This window comes from Mirounga angustirostris, unplaced genomic scaffold (assembly GCF_029215605.1).
Source record: "Mirounga angustirostris isolate CCGP_5_RB_7025 unplaced genomic scaffold, mMirAng1.0.hap1 SCAF_8, whole genome shotgun sequence".
Lineage (NCBI taxonomy): Eukaryota > Metazoa > Chordata > Mammalia > Carnivora > Phocidae > Mirounga > Mirounga angustirostris.
The window spans coordinates 118,214,743-118,232,497 of NW_026991716.1; the positions used below are offsets into that span (position 1 = coordinate 118,214,743).

Here is a 17,755-nt window from a genome sequence, read left to right on the forward strand (position 1 = left end):
TAGTATCTCATTGTGGAGAGAATGTATTTAACTATACGTATTGTAGTAAAGATGTGCCATATGGTTAAGACCTTGCTTACTTTAAAAAAATTATTTACTCCTATGATAATGATAGAAGCTGAAAAGTTTATAGTGATGGATGCCCATAAAAATATTAATGCAGAATGATAGTAAGTCATGCATTTAACACCAGTTTGTTCCCTTTAGAAATTGCATTTATGTTTAACTGCACAACAGACTTCTCAGCTAAAGAGATCTGTCTCTTTTCTTTTTCCCTCACTCCCTTCCTCCTCTCTTCCTTTCTTCCAGGACACAACTGAACTTGATATATTTCCTTGTGGGTATTTAGTCACCTAAATTCTGGAGTAGGTTACTGCAGTAAGATTTTTATTATAATGTAAAATAAGTGTAAATCTTCCCCCCCTAAAATTGTAATTATGGAGAAAAATAGTTTCCAATTATGTATCAGTTGAGTCTTTCTGGATTTTACTATGAATAGGATGTGATATCCTTCCCCACTTTTCAATCCTTATGTTTTTAAAGCATTCACTTTTTTTTTTTTTTTTTTTTTACTGTTTAGTATTTTAAAGTTTTAACTTGTATTTTAAAAGCTAGATCTGGGGGTACCGGGAGGCTTAGTCAGTTGAGTGTCTGACTCTTGGTTTTGGCTCAGGTCATGATCTCAGAGTTATGAGATTAAGCCCTGCATGAGGCTCCACACTGGAGGTGGAGCCTGCTTAATATTCTCTCTCTCCCTCTCCCCCTCCCCGCCACTCGCTCTCTCTCTCTTAAAAAAAGGATTCTCCCCCTGCCCACACTCACATTCTCTCTTTCTCAAAAAAAAAAAAAAAAAAAGAAGCTAGACCTGTCCATACTGGTACACATGTTACGTGCCAGGCATATGCTAGTCATTGAAGATGCAAATATGAATAAGACTCAGGTGCTAATTTCTGGTAGTAGTTCTGGGACATGCTAGCAAGTCCCAGAGTTTGGTATCCCAAACAATACAGTGTGATTATATTGAAAAGAAGTGTCTAGAAGGTACAGAGAGGGCACAAAAGAGATGCCATTTGAGCTGAGTCTTGGACGATGAGTAGGAATTCACTGGCAGCCCAAAGGGAGGAGGGCATTTCTGGTAGAGAAAAGCATCTGCACAGGTGCAGATCTGTGAAAGAGCATGACCTGTTCAGGCACTCATAGGGCCTTTGGTGTGACTGGAGCCTAGGGTGTATGTGTTGGATTCTAACACACTAGAATCACCTAGATCTGTGAAAGAGCACGACCTGTTCAGGCACTCATAGGGCCTTCGGTGTGACTGGAGCCTAGGGTGTATGTGTTGGATTCTAACACACTAGAATCACCTAGATCTGTGAAAGAGCACGACCTGTTCAGGCACTCATAGGGCCTTCGGTGTGACTGGAGCCTAGGGTGTATGTGTTGGATTCTAACACACTAGAATCACCTAGATCTGTGAAAGAGCACGACCTGTTCAGGCACTCATAGGGCCTTCGGTGTGACTGGAGCCTAGGGTGTATGTGTTGGATTCTAACACACTAGAATCACCTAGATCTGTGAAAGAGCACGACCTGTTCAGGCACTCATAGGGCCTTCGGTGTGACTGGAGCCTAGGGTGTATGTGTTGGATTCTAACACACTAGAATCACCTAGATCTGTGAAAGAGCACGACCTGTTCAGGCACTCATAGGGCCTTCGGTGTGACTGGAGCCTAGGGTATATGTGTTGGATTCTAACACACTAGAATCACCTAGATCTGTGAAAGAGCACGACTTGTTCAGGCACTCATAGGGCCTTCGGTGTGACTGGAGCCTAGGGTGTATGTGTTGGATTCTAACACACTAGAATCACCTAGATCTGTGAAAGAGCACGACCTGTTCAGGCACTCATAGGGCCTTCGGTGTGACTGGAGCCTAGGGTGTATGTGTTGGATTCTAACACACTAGAATCACCTAAGGACCTTTTAAAAATTTCATACCCAGGTCACAAATGTCTGGGGGTTGGAGCCAAGCACTATGTAGCTTCCCAGATGATTTCACTGTGCATCAATGCGCACTGCTTTAACTTAATAGGCATTCTGTTCTAATGACCTTAATATGTATATTGTCTAATATCTCGAGGGTTGTAGATTCAAAATGTAGATTTTAACAAATATTTAATGAAAAGCGTGATTTGATTTGCCTTGCAAAGGGGTAAACTCAAAGCTTTAAACCTTTTTTTTTTTTTTTAAGGAAGAGAAAATGATTGTTTGAAATAGATGGAAACTGTAATGGAATATTTTTGGGTCGAGAATGACTTTCATGCATGACTGCTGCCACTATATCTGTAGTCTGTCTGTCATGTACTCATTGTGGGTCTCAAACCCTGTGCTTGTCTCCAAAGCAGGTTGGTAAGTGAATCGTGTCTAGAAATTAGAACACCATGGCTCCTACTTTAGGTCTAGTAAGAAACATATGTAGGAGAATGATACAGTCTTATTTGATAATTTTAAATCATGTGAAACTAGAAATTCTTTTTAGTTTAGTTACAATCTGATATCCAGTGAAGTTATCCTGTGGAATTATTGGCAGAGCTATTTAAATATATTTAGAATTTATGTTTTATGTGAGACAGCAATTTTATATATATTTTATATGTACATGTATATGTATATGTATATATATTCGTATGTATATATTTATAGTTATCTCTGTATATATTTGAAAAAGGAACAGTGGAAAGATAATCCAAAAGCTAATAAAAGTGGTTACCGTTAAAGGGAAGAAATCAGGGGAGAGGGGACAAGGATGGACAATTTCTCCAATATAATTTGTATTACACTTTTGACCTTGGAACAATTGAAATATTTTACAAAATTAAAAATCACCATTTAATTAAAAAAAAAAGCAATTGCTAAAAATTGAAAACAAATGAATCAATCTAGTAGTATATCAAATTGACTTCGTAACCAGGTATTGAAAATAATTACTTCTAGTGACTTTAAAAATACAGTATTGTGATTGTCCATAACCTAATGACATATGTCTGATAAACAAAAAGAAGTGCAAAGAAGTTTTAAACTGCATTCAGAAAGATCAGTATTGTTATTTTGAAACTCTTATATTATAGAAAGACAGTTATCATGTGGTTTCACTCATATATGGACTATAAGAAACAGCGTAGAGGATCATAGGGGGAGGGAGGGAAAACTGAATGGGAAGTAATCAGACAGGGACAAACCATGAAAGACTCTTGACTCTAGGAAACAAACTGAGGGTTGCTGGAGGGGAGTTGGTTGGGGGATGGCGTATTTGGGTGATGAGTATTAAGAAGGGCATGACATGATGTGATGAGCACTGGGTGTTATGTGCAACTGATAAATTATAGAACTCTACATCTGAAACTAATGATGTACTATATGTTGGCTAATTGAATTTAAATAAACGAAACTCTCATATTGTAGGTTAAAGCAGAGCAGTAATTATGTTATCAGAAACCAAAAATTTTTATCTAAGAGAAAAGTGATGAGAATAAAGAAGTTAAAAAGAGACATTTAATTTTATTGAATGAGAAATATCTGTACATTAAAAAAAACAAAAAACAAACAACAACAAAGAAATATCTGTACAGACTCATGATTTATTTTTCTCTGTTTAAAAAAGTACATGTGTCCTGGTTCTTTGGACTATAAAGACCAAAAAGTAATGATAACTCAGTCACAGTAAATATCCCTAGTGTCCAGATTACTGCCTCTAAATACCATTTCCCACTAGAAGGAACTGGGATCTTTGGAGAGATAGTTGATTCCAGGACTGAGAGGAAACATACAAGATGAATCCAAGACATCTTCTTGTGTCAGAAAACTATGAAAGGCCACTGGGATCACATCAAAAGTTTAGAAGAGACAATGTGTAGAGAGACCATACACTTATATGTATATTTCCACCCATTACATGAGTTGTAATCATTAAGAAACAACAACTGGTCACCACTAAAGATTACTAGGACAGTGGACGCATTCTGAAAATTGGTAAGATAGAGAATCAAGGCACTAACCCTGCCTTTCTTGTATAAATTTTATTGTGGAATAATCAGACGCTTGATGTGGAAAATTTCTCATTAACAGAATTCTGGCTAATAAATGCAGAAGGAATAGCATAATTAGAAAGTCACCATTGAGTATCCCCAAATGAAGTAACAACTGTAGGCAAAGGTTATCCATGGATGCTAAAACATTAATTTAACATTGATACATCTTCTGAATAGTTTTAGGATCACTAAAAGTGGGTCAACCAGCCATTATACACCTAATACAATAGGAAGCTAAAAAAAAGATTGAACTGAATGTAATCAAGCCTCTAGACCTAACTTCCAACTTAAAGGAATGGGAAGGGTAGAGGAAAATGGTAACACCATGAGGAAACAGCCAAATCCAGAGTATGGAAGATTCTTCAGGACCATTAACTTTGTGTCTTCAACAATTATAAATACCATGGGAAGGGTGGGTGGGAAGAGCTAGGTGGGAGAGGACTTTCCTAGATTAGATCTAAGAGACAACAACTAAATGTAAAATGTGGATTTTGTTTGGTTTCTGGTTCAAATAAACCAACTGTAAAAAGACATTTTTGAGACACTCAGGAAAATAAGAATGTGGACTGAGTTTTGGATGATATTCATCTTTTTAGGTGAATATAGCCTTGTGCTTCTATAAGAAAGGAAAACATTCTTACCTGCTTAATTAATTATGAGTGAAGTGGTTTGATGTTATTTTTTTTTAATTTTATTTATTTGACTGAGAGAGGGAACACAAGCAGGGGGAGTGGGAGAGGGAGGAGCAGGCTTCCCGCGGAGCAGGGAGCCTGATGCAGGGCTTGATCCCAGGACCCTGGGATCGAGCCTGATGCAGGGCTTGATCCCAGGACCCTGGGATCATGACCTGAGCTGAAGGCAGACACTTTAACGACTGAGCCACCCAGGAGCCCCAGAAGTGGTCTGATGTTAAAATACTCCCGCAGTCAGTCGGTAACGGGACAGGTGAAACAAGGTGGCAAAATGTTGATAATTATGGAAAGTAGGTTATGGATACCTGGGGATTTATTATGATATTTCTTCTTTTATGTGCATTTTAAAATTTCTATAATGATAAATTAAAAAAAAACTTGTTTCACATTACAAGAAATATGTAGCCTTTTCTAATCGCTCAGTAATTAAAAGTCAGGGTCCCTTTCCTTTGTATTGATACAGACAAGTATGAGCACTCTGAACATAGTTTTTATTTGAGGGTTTTTAATTAAATAGACCAACTTAAAAAGGGCAATGCTATACAGTAGATTAAAAATGAGCTCTTTGGGAATTGGTTTCAGTAATAAAATTTGTCCTCTCAAATGGTGGTTTTGATAAGGTTCAGATTTCATAAAGCAGCACAAAATATTGTTCAGGGTTTTTTTTTTCTTTTTGCAGTTTCTCAATTAATTTTCTTCACCACTGCCAAGAGTAATTACATAAGATAGGCCTTTAGAGGACCCTGCTTTTAAAGCATGACTGCGTACCCCTCTTTTTTATCCTTAATCTGACCATTAAGCCATGTCCACTGGTTGAATGGGAGTGGTGGAGGAATTGGGAATAGGGAAAGGGGGGGAGACTAGACTGATGTGAGATGTGCTCTTCATTCAGATTTGTCTCTCTGCCCCTTCATCCATTCCAGAAACTTTGATTAACCCTACTGTGTACAAGGGATGGTGTGAGGCCTAGCGGGGAAGATGAACAAGTCAGGCATGGTGTCCTTGCCCTGCTGGAGTCCTCGTGCCTCTCTAGGGAGGGGGGCTGGAGCTCGCAGGTTATCTCCTTGATAATGTGATCAGTGCTGGAATGTATGGGGAGCTGCAAGAGGAAAGGATCTTGTCTGGGGAAGGGACCAGGAAGGCATCCTTACATCTGCAGGGAGAGTAGGAATTAACTATTCAGATGGAGAGGCCAGAGGAGTAGGGTTAGAGGCAAAGGAAAGTGCATGCTTGAAGGGGAGGGATTGAGCCTGCATGCCTGGAACAGTTAGCATCTTGGCTGTTAAGCTAAAATCGGTGGAAAGACGTTGAAGATTTTTAAAAATTTGCCATGATAAATTTCTTGCGTATGAAATATATGTAAGCTGTAAAAATGTATAATGAATGCTTGCATATTCATCATCTGACTTAAGAAATAAAACATTCCTTATGCCGTTGGAGCTCCTACTTTACAGATGCTATTTTTCTTCTATCTACTTTTTTTTTTTTTTTCTGATTCTATCGTTCTCCCTCCTTTTGTTTTTACGCCCTTCTTCCCAGGAGTAACCACTAATGCTGAATTTCTATTTCTGTTTGCTTTGCTTTTCTTTTTAATTTTACAGCATATGTATGCATCCCTAAACCATTCATAGTTTTGCATGACTTTGACCTTTGGGTAATAAGCAGCAGCATGGTTAAATCTCAATGTTGAGTGAAGATGGTAAGTTGCAGGAGACCCATAGTATGAAACCGTCAAAGGGCTTTCTACAGGGGAATAACGTGTGTGTTTATGCAGTGCAGATCATGGATTGGAGGTGAGCAAGGATGGATGGGGAGAGCAGTGGAAGGATGCTACCTACAGTCTAGGTGGTAGCCAGCGTAGGCTCGATGGCTGTAGCCTCTTAAGAGAAATTATAGACAAACTTGTAACCATGGTCCTTTAGGTTCTTGTCCCTCCTGCTTGACCTTTCTGTTCTTTAAACGAGACAAGCCTGTTTTTGCTTCAGCGTCTTTTCCTGTTCTTCTGTCAAAGCCTTTCCTCTTAAACCTGTAGAGTTCTGTCCTTGCTACACTCAGGTCTCTGCTCAGGGGGGTCTTCCCTGATCACTCTATCAAGAAATGACTCCTTCTCCCTGTCGTTGTTTCCCAGTCTCCTTCCTTGGTTTTGTTTTGCTCTGTAGCTCTTCTTTAAAATCACAATCTGAAATTATTTATTTATAGCCTGTCTGTGATCCTTGAGGGCGGGGACTTTATCTGTCTTGTCTAACATTGTACCCCTCTTTTCCTTGTGTCTTGTACATAGTCAGTGCTTAATAAATACTTGTTGAATGGACTAGTGAGGTACCTTGAAGTTGGGATAATGGAATCTACTCATCCTTTTTTGACTGTCTCCCAAACATCTGTCTGCTGTAAACTTTTTTTCAGAGCCTGAGGTCAATGCCCAAACCCTGTTCCCACTAGACATTTCCACTTGACTATCTTGCTGTCACTTCAAAGTCAGTAGGTCTAAAATTACACATTATCTTCTTTCCTCCAGTCTTCCCATTTTGTTAATGCCACCACCACCACCAGTCCCTGGGCACAAAACCTTGGTGTTATCCTGTAGTGTTCTCTAGTCCTAATCCCTTGGGTGCTATCTATGCCTGTGTATGCCTTTGGGGGAGTTTCTGATCACTGTTTTCATTTCTGCTTTCTGCTATTGACATTTTAGCCAGGCCTCAAGGCCCTGCTTGGATCCTCTCTTCTGGGCATCAAGCTGAATTTTCCATCCCAGTGCCCATTTTGTACTCATGTCTATAGTTTTTTTTTTTTTTTAAACAATATCCTGGCTTGTACTGTTAATTACTTACCCATATCCTAAATTGTAAACACAGTCAAACACATAAAATATTTATTGAGTTGCCTTTATTTCCTTCCCTGTTGTCCCATTTTTAACCTCACCATGTGCGTCCTGTCCTTAGTTTTGTCCTAGTCCTATTGCTTGCACTTCGTTGTGGGACTGATAATAGAGCTGGCAGCAACAGGGCCATCAGCAGAGTTATCATCCCTCCTATCTTTTGTTCTCACTAGGGCTGGGTTCTCTCTGAGCCTGTGGGGGCCCTTGCAGTTTTGCAAAGTGAGAAGTCATAAGGTGTCAAATCTTACATCATGCGGGACATGTGTGGAGACAGTGGAATCTGAGATGTTGATCTTAGTTTTTAGTTATATTTGTTCAGTTATCCTCTGAAATGAAAATAGTAGCTCTTTATAACTACTTAGTGATGCAGATTGTGAAGATAAATTTAATTGGAGAAATTATTTTAACTCCCATTTATTGAGTGCTTATTGTATTGCAGTGAGCATAGACATACAAGATGGTTTTGCTCACATGGCGGATCTCCCAGAATCTAGCAGGTATTTAACACAAATTGTAGTAAAATACAGTAAATGTTAAATTATAAGTAGGTACAAGATGCTGTTGTATGCACGGAAGGAAGCATTGAGGGTTTTGTCGATGGGAGGCTTGTTCCATAAAGGATGTAATGGGACCAAGTCTTGACAGATGAATGGGAGTTCACTAAGTTGACAGGGACTTTAAGTTCTTGGATATGGATAATTTGTGAAAACAAAATGGAATCAATGTGGGCTCTGATGAAGGGAGATACCTGTGAATCGCCAATGAAGGGCAGGCTTTTATTTCCTTAATATTGCAGCCCAAGGTCATTCCACTTCAACAGTGCCCTCAAGTAGCATGATGTAGAGACAGCCTAGTGTGGTTACTAAGGGTGGACTCTGCAGTTAGGCTACAGAGGTTCAGAATTCAGCTTTGCAACTTACTAGCCTTAGGAATTTGGACAATTTAAACTTTTTGGGTCTTAGCACAGTATCTATTAATGAGATAAAATACGTAAAATGCTTATGACAGTATCTGGTATACCACAGGTGCTCAATAAAGGTTCGCTATTGTGCTTATTTTTGACTGTTCACATCAGCCTAGAGCAGGAGTCGGCAAACTACTACTCATGGGACAGGGCCCAACCTAGTGTGCTCTCTGATTTGTAAATAAAGTTTTATTGGAACACAGCTATGCCAACTCATCAAGTATCACCTTTGGCTACTTCTGTGCTCTCCCAGACTGACATACAGAAACCAAATGGCCCATAAAGTCCCAAATTCTTGCTCTTTACAGAAGAAATTTGCCATGCCCTGGCCTAGAGGATAAAATCAAACTCTTTAGCTCTCAAGATCTTCAATGACTACTTCAAGGCTCTCTTTTTCCATCCATAACTAGCAGATGGCCACAGCAGCTCTTTGGTTTTTGCTGCCCTTTCTATAAGAGGTGCTCTTTGTTGCTGGATTGTGGTTTTTTGAGTGTTCCGACTGATCTTCTCTCTTCTACATGAATATGGACAGCAGCAGGACCAGGACTAGGATCGGGTGGGTGAGGCACGCACCTTAGTTACACAGTTAAGGAGGACCCCCAAAATTCAGTCGTCAGGTAATGTCTTACTGCAATATTTTTAAAAATCCCAATTCAAAAAAATCTGTGATGAGAAAAATATCAAAGTCTTAAACAAAGACAGGCTCAGTATTACTGATATTTTTTAAACTGAGACTCCATCCTGGCTAGCCACAGTACAGAGTAGAAGACAGCAGAGAACAAGTAACCCATACTTAAGCCACAGCAAACTGCAGACACCCCTGCTTCCTACATAAATATGGTAGCTAGAATTTTTAAGAGTCAGAAGAATCTGCTGGCTGGTCACATTTAGTGATGTATACTCAGGTCCGTGTCAGGACTACTTTAATTTAATAAAGAATAATTATGCACGTCTTTTGTGGAACTTTGCTTACAGTAGTGATCTGTGTATAATCTGTTGTATAAAATAACAATAAAAAATATTTCCGTAAGTTTTCAAATGGTTCATGTGAAATGGTTCACTGAAAGCAGTAAAGCATAGATTAGAATAGCAGCATTGGATAACTAAAGCTGTTTACCAAGAGATCTGAAAGGATTACGGGGTTCCTATAAGCTTTTTCTAAGAAAGGACAGATAAGGTTATTAATTGAATTTTAATGCTTTCTGATAAACACTGACCTGGCAAGCTTTTTTAGATGACTAACTTTCTAATCTGCTTTGACATTTCTACAGGGTGCTGCAAACAGTATTTGTTGGTAGGTTAAAAATATATATGATTTGTTTTAGTGAAGGAGGTTTGGAAATCATCTGTAGCATTCTATTAACATAGAATGGAATCTTATCTATAAGGAATATGTTTGGGGGAATGGACAAAATGACCTTTCCATTTCTCAGGCACCATGTTGAGATTTGTAGGACTTTATTTGATGTTTCAATGAAGTGAATTAGTTGTTCTAACTGGCTATCGCTGTTATAAAGAGATAAAATATACTATTGAACTTGATGCTCTGTTGCTTTCCAAATGACACATTAAAATGTTTTTAGGTCTATAGTGTTGACTGGAGCCAAACAAGAGGTGAACAGCTTGTGGTGTCTGGCTCATGGGATCAAACGGTCAAACTGGTATGTCAGCATTACTGTATTTAAAACCAAATGTTCTCTTCCACAAAGCTTCCGTTGAATTTTCTTTCTTTTCTAGGACGTACTTCTATATCTTTTCAATTACACAGCTAATTTTCTTTCCAAAAAACTATATTAAAGCATTTATTAGAATTTAAACATTTTTAACCTTTTGGCTGTAAACAATTAACTCAGCATTGATAATTTTGGCCCCTTAAATACCATTTTGCTTTATATGGAAATAGACTTTAAAGAATCTTTGAGATATGTCTGTTACATGTGTATATATAAATACATAGATAGTGTATTATATATTATATATAAACATAAATTTGAATTTACCTCTAAGTAATTGATCTATTCATTTGTTTGTAGTGGGATCCAACTGTTGGAAAGTCTCTGTGCACCTTTAGAGGCCATGAAAGTGTCATTTATAGCACAATCTGGTCTCCCCACATCCCTGGTTGTTTTGCTTCAGCCTCAGGTAAATAATTCAGTATTTACCAAAAAAGCCTTACTTGTAGTGAGTGGTGGCTTTGCTTTCCCCAGCAGGTGGTGCTGTGTACTTGCGATTTGGAGGGGGAAAGGGCCCACTGTACTATTCTTTGTGCTCTGTAGATGGTTTCATTCTTCATCAGCCTCTAGATAAGAATCAGCCAGGCGTGGACTACTTTTCAACTATTAATGAACAAATATGGTTTGTCTTAGGCATATCATAACTGGTTATAAATCTTCCAAAATTGGGAACCGTTCTAGTTCTTTTTATTAGCCCCTGAGCTCCTTCCTTTAGATGGCATTATCCTTGGTTTGTTTATCGGAATAAAGGTGGCTAAGTCTGAGTAACAGTTACGAGAATGTGTAATATGTGCTAATTATAGATATTTGTGATGATTGACAGTAAAATGATCACTACTTTTTGCTTCTTTTGTAACTTTCAAAAAAAAAATAATTTATAAAGAAAAAAAAATGGTATCCTACATAATCCCTATTCTAGATTTACCATAGGCATAGCGAGGAAATTCAAACAGCACAGAAACATGCCAAATAAAAAGTAAGTCCTCATCCCTCCCCCTCCATAGAACCACGGTTAGCTTTTTCTTATATTCCTCCATAAAAATTCCTATTCTCATTCCAGAATATGGAGTATAAAAATGAAAAAAATGTTTGAGGCACCTAGGTGGCTCAGTCGGTTAAGCATCTAGCTTCCGCTCAGGTCATGATCCCAGAGTCCTGGGATCCAGCCTCACATCAGGCTCCCTGCTGAGAGGGGATCCTGCTTCTCCCTCTCCCTCTGCCTGCCGCTCCCCCTGCTTGTGCTTGCTCTCTCTAATAAAAAATAAAAATATTTTAAAAAGTGAAAAATATTTATGGGGAATATTCCTGAGGAAAAAGTCAGATGTCTTTAAGGGCTGAATTTGCTTAGTTGATGTTAGGTTTTATATGCTTATAGCTATAAGGCTTTTGTTGTTGAAATTATACAGGAAAATAACTTTATAATTGTGCATCAGAGAATCTCCCATCCCAAATTCATTTTCCCTACTGCAAACATTGTTATTATAAAACAGCTTTTGATTGTGGAGATTTCTTAGTAGCCTTAGTCCTATTATAGTTGAATTGAGAGAGTCATGCCACCATTCAGAAGGAGTTATTAGACTCTAGTTTTAAATAAACTTGATGGAAAAGAACATTCACCAATTATACTTTATGAATTTTATGTATGAATTTATATTATATACTTAAGCTTATGGAATTAAAACAAATTTAAGGTAGAAAAAGAGGTATACCATGTTTTTTTATTTGATCTACCACCAATAAACATTTGGCTAAAGAATTTTCTGAATACTATTTCCTTCCTAAAATCTCTGACACTTTAATATACATTGCTTCATTTTTCTTTTAGATAACTTATGTAATGTACGGAGTGCCAGTAAAGCTGTAAAAAGTGTAGGAATGAAACAAAAGTGAACAACTAATTGGCATAGGCAGGGCAGGGTTGCTGTGCTAGGCTGCCTCCTTAAGTCACTTTGACCCTGCCCCTGTGAACAAGTAGTAGGAAGGGTAAACCAATGTCTCCGAGTATTCCAATGTGAGGATTTATTAAATGACATCATCTGGGGAATATATACATAAATACAATCTATATGACACTAATGACTTTCGAAAGTGTTTATTATAGAGCAGCAACACCTTATAGATTAATCAAAACAATAACAACAACCTTCCCAGTCTAGATGATGTCAGTTAATTCTGATAGTGAGAATCTGGTAATGTTAAGGTAATAGTTATTTTAAGATTTGGACCTTGAAATGATAAATAAATGCACCTCCTTAATCTTTTAAATGGTTTCCCATTTGATACGTGAAAAATGATACCTATTTTTGTTTTGTTTTGATTTGCATATTTGATTACAAGGGATAGTGAATATTTTTTATATGTCCATTGACCACTATAGTTTTTCCTTTGTGAGTCTCACGTTCATGTTTTTGGCCCATTTTTCTATTCTGTTTGTTGTTGTTGTTGTTTTTCTATATTGATGGATGAGCTCTTTTTTATATTTAGGAATTAGTCTTCTGTATCTTATGTATATTTTCCCGTTTTTTGTTTGTCTTTTAACTGTTTTATGTTGTATATATTTTTTTACTGTATATGTATTTAAGTTTTTTGGTAGCCAAGACTATCAATTTTTTGCTTAATAGTTTTCTGGCTTTCATTTAGGATGAATAAGGAATTGGCTCAGTGAAAAGTGGGAGGCCTTGCGTGGCACAGAAAGAGAGACCATTCTAGGCAGAGAGAATAGGACCAAAAGTAAGAACTTGGTGCATTTGAGGTACTGAAAGAAGGCCAGGGAGACCACTGCTTAAGAAGAAAAGGTAGTGAAAATGAGGTTGGGCAGTAGAGAGGCACCCAGATGGACACCTTATGGACTGGATTCAAGATTTTGGATTTTATCCTATGGACATGGGCAAGGCACTGAAGAGGTTTAAGCAAGGGAGTGATATGATTAGGCTTGCATTTAAAAAAATTCCTTCTGGCTGTGTGTAGAGAACAGTTGGGAGGTGAGCAGGAGCGAATGCAGGAAGATTAACTGAGAAATGAAGGCCTGGATCAGGATGGTGGCAGAAGAGCTGGCAGAAATTAGGCTGACTTGAGTGGTATTTGGAGATGATTTTATAAGATGTACAAGAGGTGAAAAGAGAAGGATGAGTAAAGAATAACTCCTAGATTCCTGCCAGGGATAAATTGGTGGGTGGTTAATGTCATAACAGAGGTAAGAAATAGTTTGCAGGAGAAGATCTAGAGTTTTGTTTTAGAGCGCACTGAGCTCATGGCACACAGGGGGCTGTTGATGAGTAGGTTGAGTTTGGAGCTGAGACATCTAGCCTCATGAATAAATTGTGTCATTGGCTCATAAATGGTAAGTAAAGCCACTGTAGTAAATCGGAGCCCCCAGGAAGGACTAAAGAGAAGAAACCTTAGACTAGAGTACAGGTTGACAAACTACTGCCCTCAGAACAAAATGACTCACTGACAGGTTTTGTGAACAGAGATTTAGTGGAACACAGCCATGCCCATCCTTTTACAGATTGTCTCTAGCTGCTTTTGTGCCATAATGGCAGAGGTGAGCAGCTGTGGCAGAGGCGGATGGCCCTTGAAGCCAAAAATACTTACTGTTGGGTCCTTCACAGGAGATGTTTGCTGACACTTTGTATAAAGTGTCTTGAGGGGAGATAAAGCAGTGGAAGCTCTTCCGTGCAGTTTGGTTGTTTAGGGGAGGAGAGAAGAAAATACTAGGGGAGGAGGTAGAGTGTGTCTACTGTTGTCTCCTCATTTAATTATCCAGCACCCCCAAATAGGCAGTCAGTAAGATAATTGCTCCTTACTTGCTACTAAACTCTATCAACGCCCTGAGTTGTTGAATTATGTTGAGTGGCTTCCATAGTAAATATAACATCACAGAAATCCTTTCCTTTCGTTTATTTTATTATTTTTTTATTCTAAAAATTTAAAATGACCAAATATCCCTCAATTCTAAAGTATTATTAGGTTGAAGACACTCAGAACTGGAAATCTTCAGGTAAATGGTGTACAGACAAACATGTCCCTTAGATTAAGCAATTTCTTAGAGTCCAAGATAATAGCAAATAATAGTAAATTCTGTGTATAGAGGTTCAGTTAAGTCAAAAAATGTTCAATGGTTAAAATTAACAGCATGGTTTTCTAGAATGAAGAACAGTATACTTATAAGATTATTAATATTACTTTCAAAATTTCTAAGTTGTCTGAGTCATAGTGTTTTGTTCGTAATCTGAGTTAAATCTTTCCCAAGATATCAAATCTTTTGGGATGGCACCAGTAAATATATTTTTCCTTGGCACATTTCCTTTTCAAAGCTTAAATTTCTTCTTTGATTTTTAAAATTTTTCTGTGGCACAGCTAATTATAAGGCAGGGTGGGTATTAAGTAAGTGATAGCAATATTGATATGCTGTTCGAATTAACTAACCCTTTAGCCTGCCTATATAACTTGGTTAGTCATCTTTATGCTTTTAGTGTAAATGCTGATGAGTTTCATGCTTATGGTGAATCAGATCTGTAAGACGACCACAGTTCAGCATAATGGTTATAATTTACCATAGGTGAAAAGCCCTAATACAGAGAGTATTAGTACAAGTTCAATTAAAATTCTTTTAAGGATGTGAATTAGATTGACATTAGTTAGCATCATTTTCTTCGAGTAGGGATGCCCTTTGGCCTTATGTCCTATAGTTTCAAAGGAGTCATTTCAAACCCTGAATGAATTAGTAGTATAAAATAGATCTGTCTTCAAAATGAACTGAAACATACTTCCCTTCTGGTGAAGCAGTGAAGACATGTCTGGTGGGAGCTCTAATTGGCAGCATTCATAATAAGCTGGAATTAATAATGAGTATAATTTTACATATTTGGAAAAGTATTAATAAGTAAAACTCCTTGAACTACTGATAGATTTTTAAAAAAATTCCTTTACTTTACTATTATATGTAATTTTGTTGATGTATATTATTATTTAAGGTTCTAAAATTATCTTCATTTTCCTTGTTCTTTTTATGACCATGACCAAATATAAAATCTAATGGTGACAAAATCTTGAACTAATACATCTGCATTTATTTAAATGTCAGGCAACATTGTGTATATTAGCCTTTTATTTGGGCTGAGTCACACACTCCTCTTCCTTTTACATTGGCCTTTTGTGTAGCATGGTATACATAATATTGAGTCTGGTTGTTGCATACAGAATATTCAGTGTATGAGACTGAAGAGCAGGAAAAGACTTATTGTTTGAAGAGTTAGCAATATAATCACAAAACTTAACTACCTGCCCGTTGCAAATCGGTAATATTTAAACAGTCTTTTATCATCACAATGTCCGTTTGGTTTAATAGAAAAAAAAAGATTATCTGCTTAATGACATCACCTTCCTGTGTTCTATTAGAAATAAATATAAATAGTGGTCACATCAGCCAGGATTTCTTTGGTTGAAAGTCAAAGAAATTCTGAACCAAACCACTTTAAGTAAGAAGATAATTTATTTGTTCGCATTGTTGAAATGTCCAAAATTACATCTGGCTTTATACGCATGGCTGGATGTAAGGCTTAGAGGATGTTCTTGCCATCTCTTCTGTATTCTTTTAAGTTGGTTTTGTATCACGCACCATGTGAAAGTAAGACGGCAGCAGCTCTAACCCCTCTATCCTTTCTGGTTTCCGTCCAGTAGGAAACGTGTGAGACTCCTTCTCAGACATCTAGGAAAGTTTCATTTTCTCTCGTCTGATGGTCCACGTGAGTGTTCTAAGCTGATCACTGTGCCACGGAGAGGGGGATGTAATCGATTGGTGTGGGCCCAGCTTACTCCTGCAGTTGGGAATGGGAAATGAGAAAGAGGGCCGATATTCTCTAGATTGTATGCACATCCAGCACTTAAAGGGATTTCACGAAAACCAAGCCCTGGACCTGTGAGCTATAAAATGTTTCTTTTAAAAAAATTGGATAAAGGAAAGCCATTTTCTGCCAGCTTTTATGCTTTTAGAAACTCATTGGAAGGTTTATTTATTAAGCATTTGCCATTTTCCTGAAATATTCCTTCCTAATGGTTTTCAAATAGTAGCCTCCTTAATAAAGTTGAAAAGATTTGAAGTTTTTTCTTCCATTCTACGAGAGGAGAGTCTGTGGTACAGTAAAGGATGGGGCCCGCTCTGAAGCTTTCACTGTGCCTTTGCCATTTCAAGTGAGATGAGAAAATTTGCTTACCAAGCTATGTACAGTGTATTAGGAGGCAAATGAACTTCTTTGCATATTTTCTTACTCTTGTTTTCATGCATTTCCTATCAGACATGTGTATTCTCTTACATAGCTGAGTGCCTTACACAAGCAAACACTAATATATTTTTAATTACTATTATATAAGATATGGGAAGTAACCATCTTATTAGAATTTTAAAAACCTATCTAAGGTTAATTTTCGTTGTTGAGAGGGACATTGGCAGTGAGTCAGTTAGATATTAAGTGAATGGCCACTGTTTTTTGAAAGATACATTGAAAGGCACTGTAGATAATTGAGGAAGAAAACAGACAGGGTTTTGTCTTATTAGAGCTGCAATCCAGTGGAAAAGAGAGATCCTAAGGAAAAACAAACTAACAATGGATGGTAAGGAGTGCAAAGTTCTCTGGAGAGGTAACATAGTAAGTATAGTGGTTAGAAACACGGACTCCGAGCTGGACTGTCTGAGACAAAATTCTTTCACCACTATTACCTGACTTTAGGTCATGCTGCTTAACCTCCGTCTCTTCATTCCTCACTTGGAAAACAAGGGTGATGGTAATACTTACATCGTGGAGTTTTGAGGAGGATTAAGTGAGTTAATATGTGCCAAAGTCTAAGAACAGTACCTGGCACAGAGTTAGGTCTCTATGAGTGTTGCCTTCTATGATTAACATGTGTGCTCAGAATTCTGTGGAAACACAGCTAAGGATTCCTGATCTCGTCAGAGTTGGCTGGTCAGGGAAGCTGGTCCTCCATTCTGAGGAAATGGTTGTTCAAGCTGTTACCTACGAACAACTGAGAGTTAAGAGATGAGAGCTGGAAAGCGAAGGAATGGGAAGTGTGAGAACAGAGCATATTTGAGGAGCATCTGAATGACCGTGGCATGTAAACACATGTTGTAAGGATTACCAGTGCTCATCTGAGGAACTTGCTCCGGGTAGAATCTGGAATGCATGGCTGTGTAATAGCATATGAGGCCAGTGATCCTGAAACCTGGCTGGCTGTCAGAATTGTTGGGGGAGCTTTAAAAAAAACAACAGAATTCTGGGCTCCATCTTATTCCTGCTGAATCAAGTATCTCTGGGAGGCACATTTTTTAATCACCCCAGCTGAACCTAGTGATCAGCCTCATTTGGAAAGCACTGTTCTAGTCTATGGCATAGCTTTGTTTGAGATGCCA

General features: G+C 37.9%; 1 protein-coding gene across 1 annotated transcript in view; it reads left to right on the forward strand.

The window, feature by feature from the left end:
* The window catches only part of PEX7 (peroxisomal biogenesis factor 7), an 84,965-nt gene that overhangs the window by 7,677 nt on the left and 59,533 nt on the right, over window positions 1–17,755 (forward strand). Inside the window, exons 4-5 of the mRNA XM_045865614.3 lie at window positions 10,198–10,275; window positions 10,648–10,756. Coding sequence (XP_045721570.1) covers window positions 10,198–10,275; window positions 10,648–10,756 — 187 coding nt within the window. The remainder of the gene's footprint in view (window positions 1–10,197; window positions 10,276–10,647; window positions 10,757–17,755) is intronic.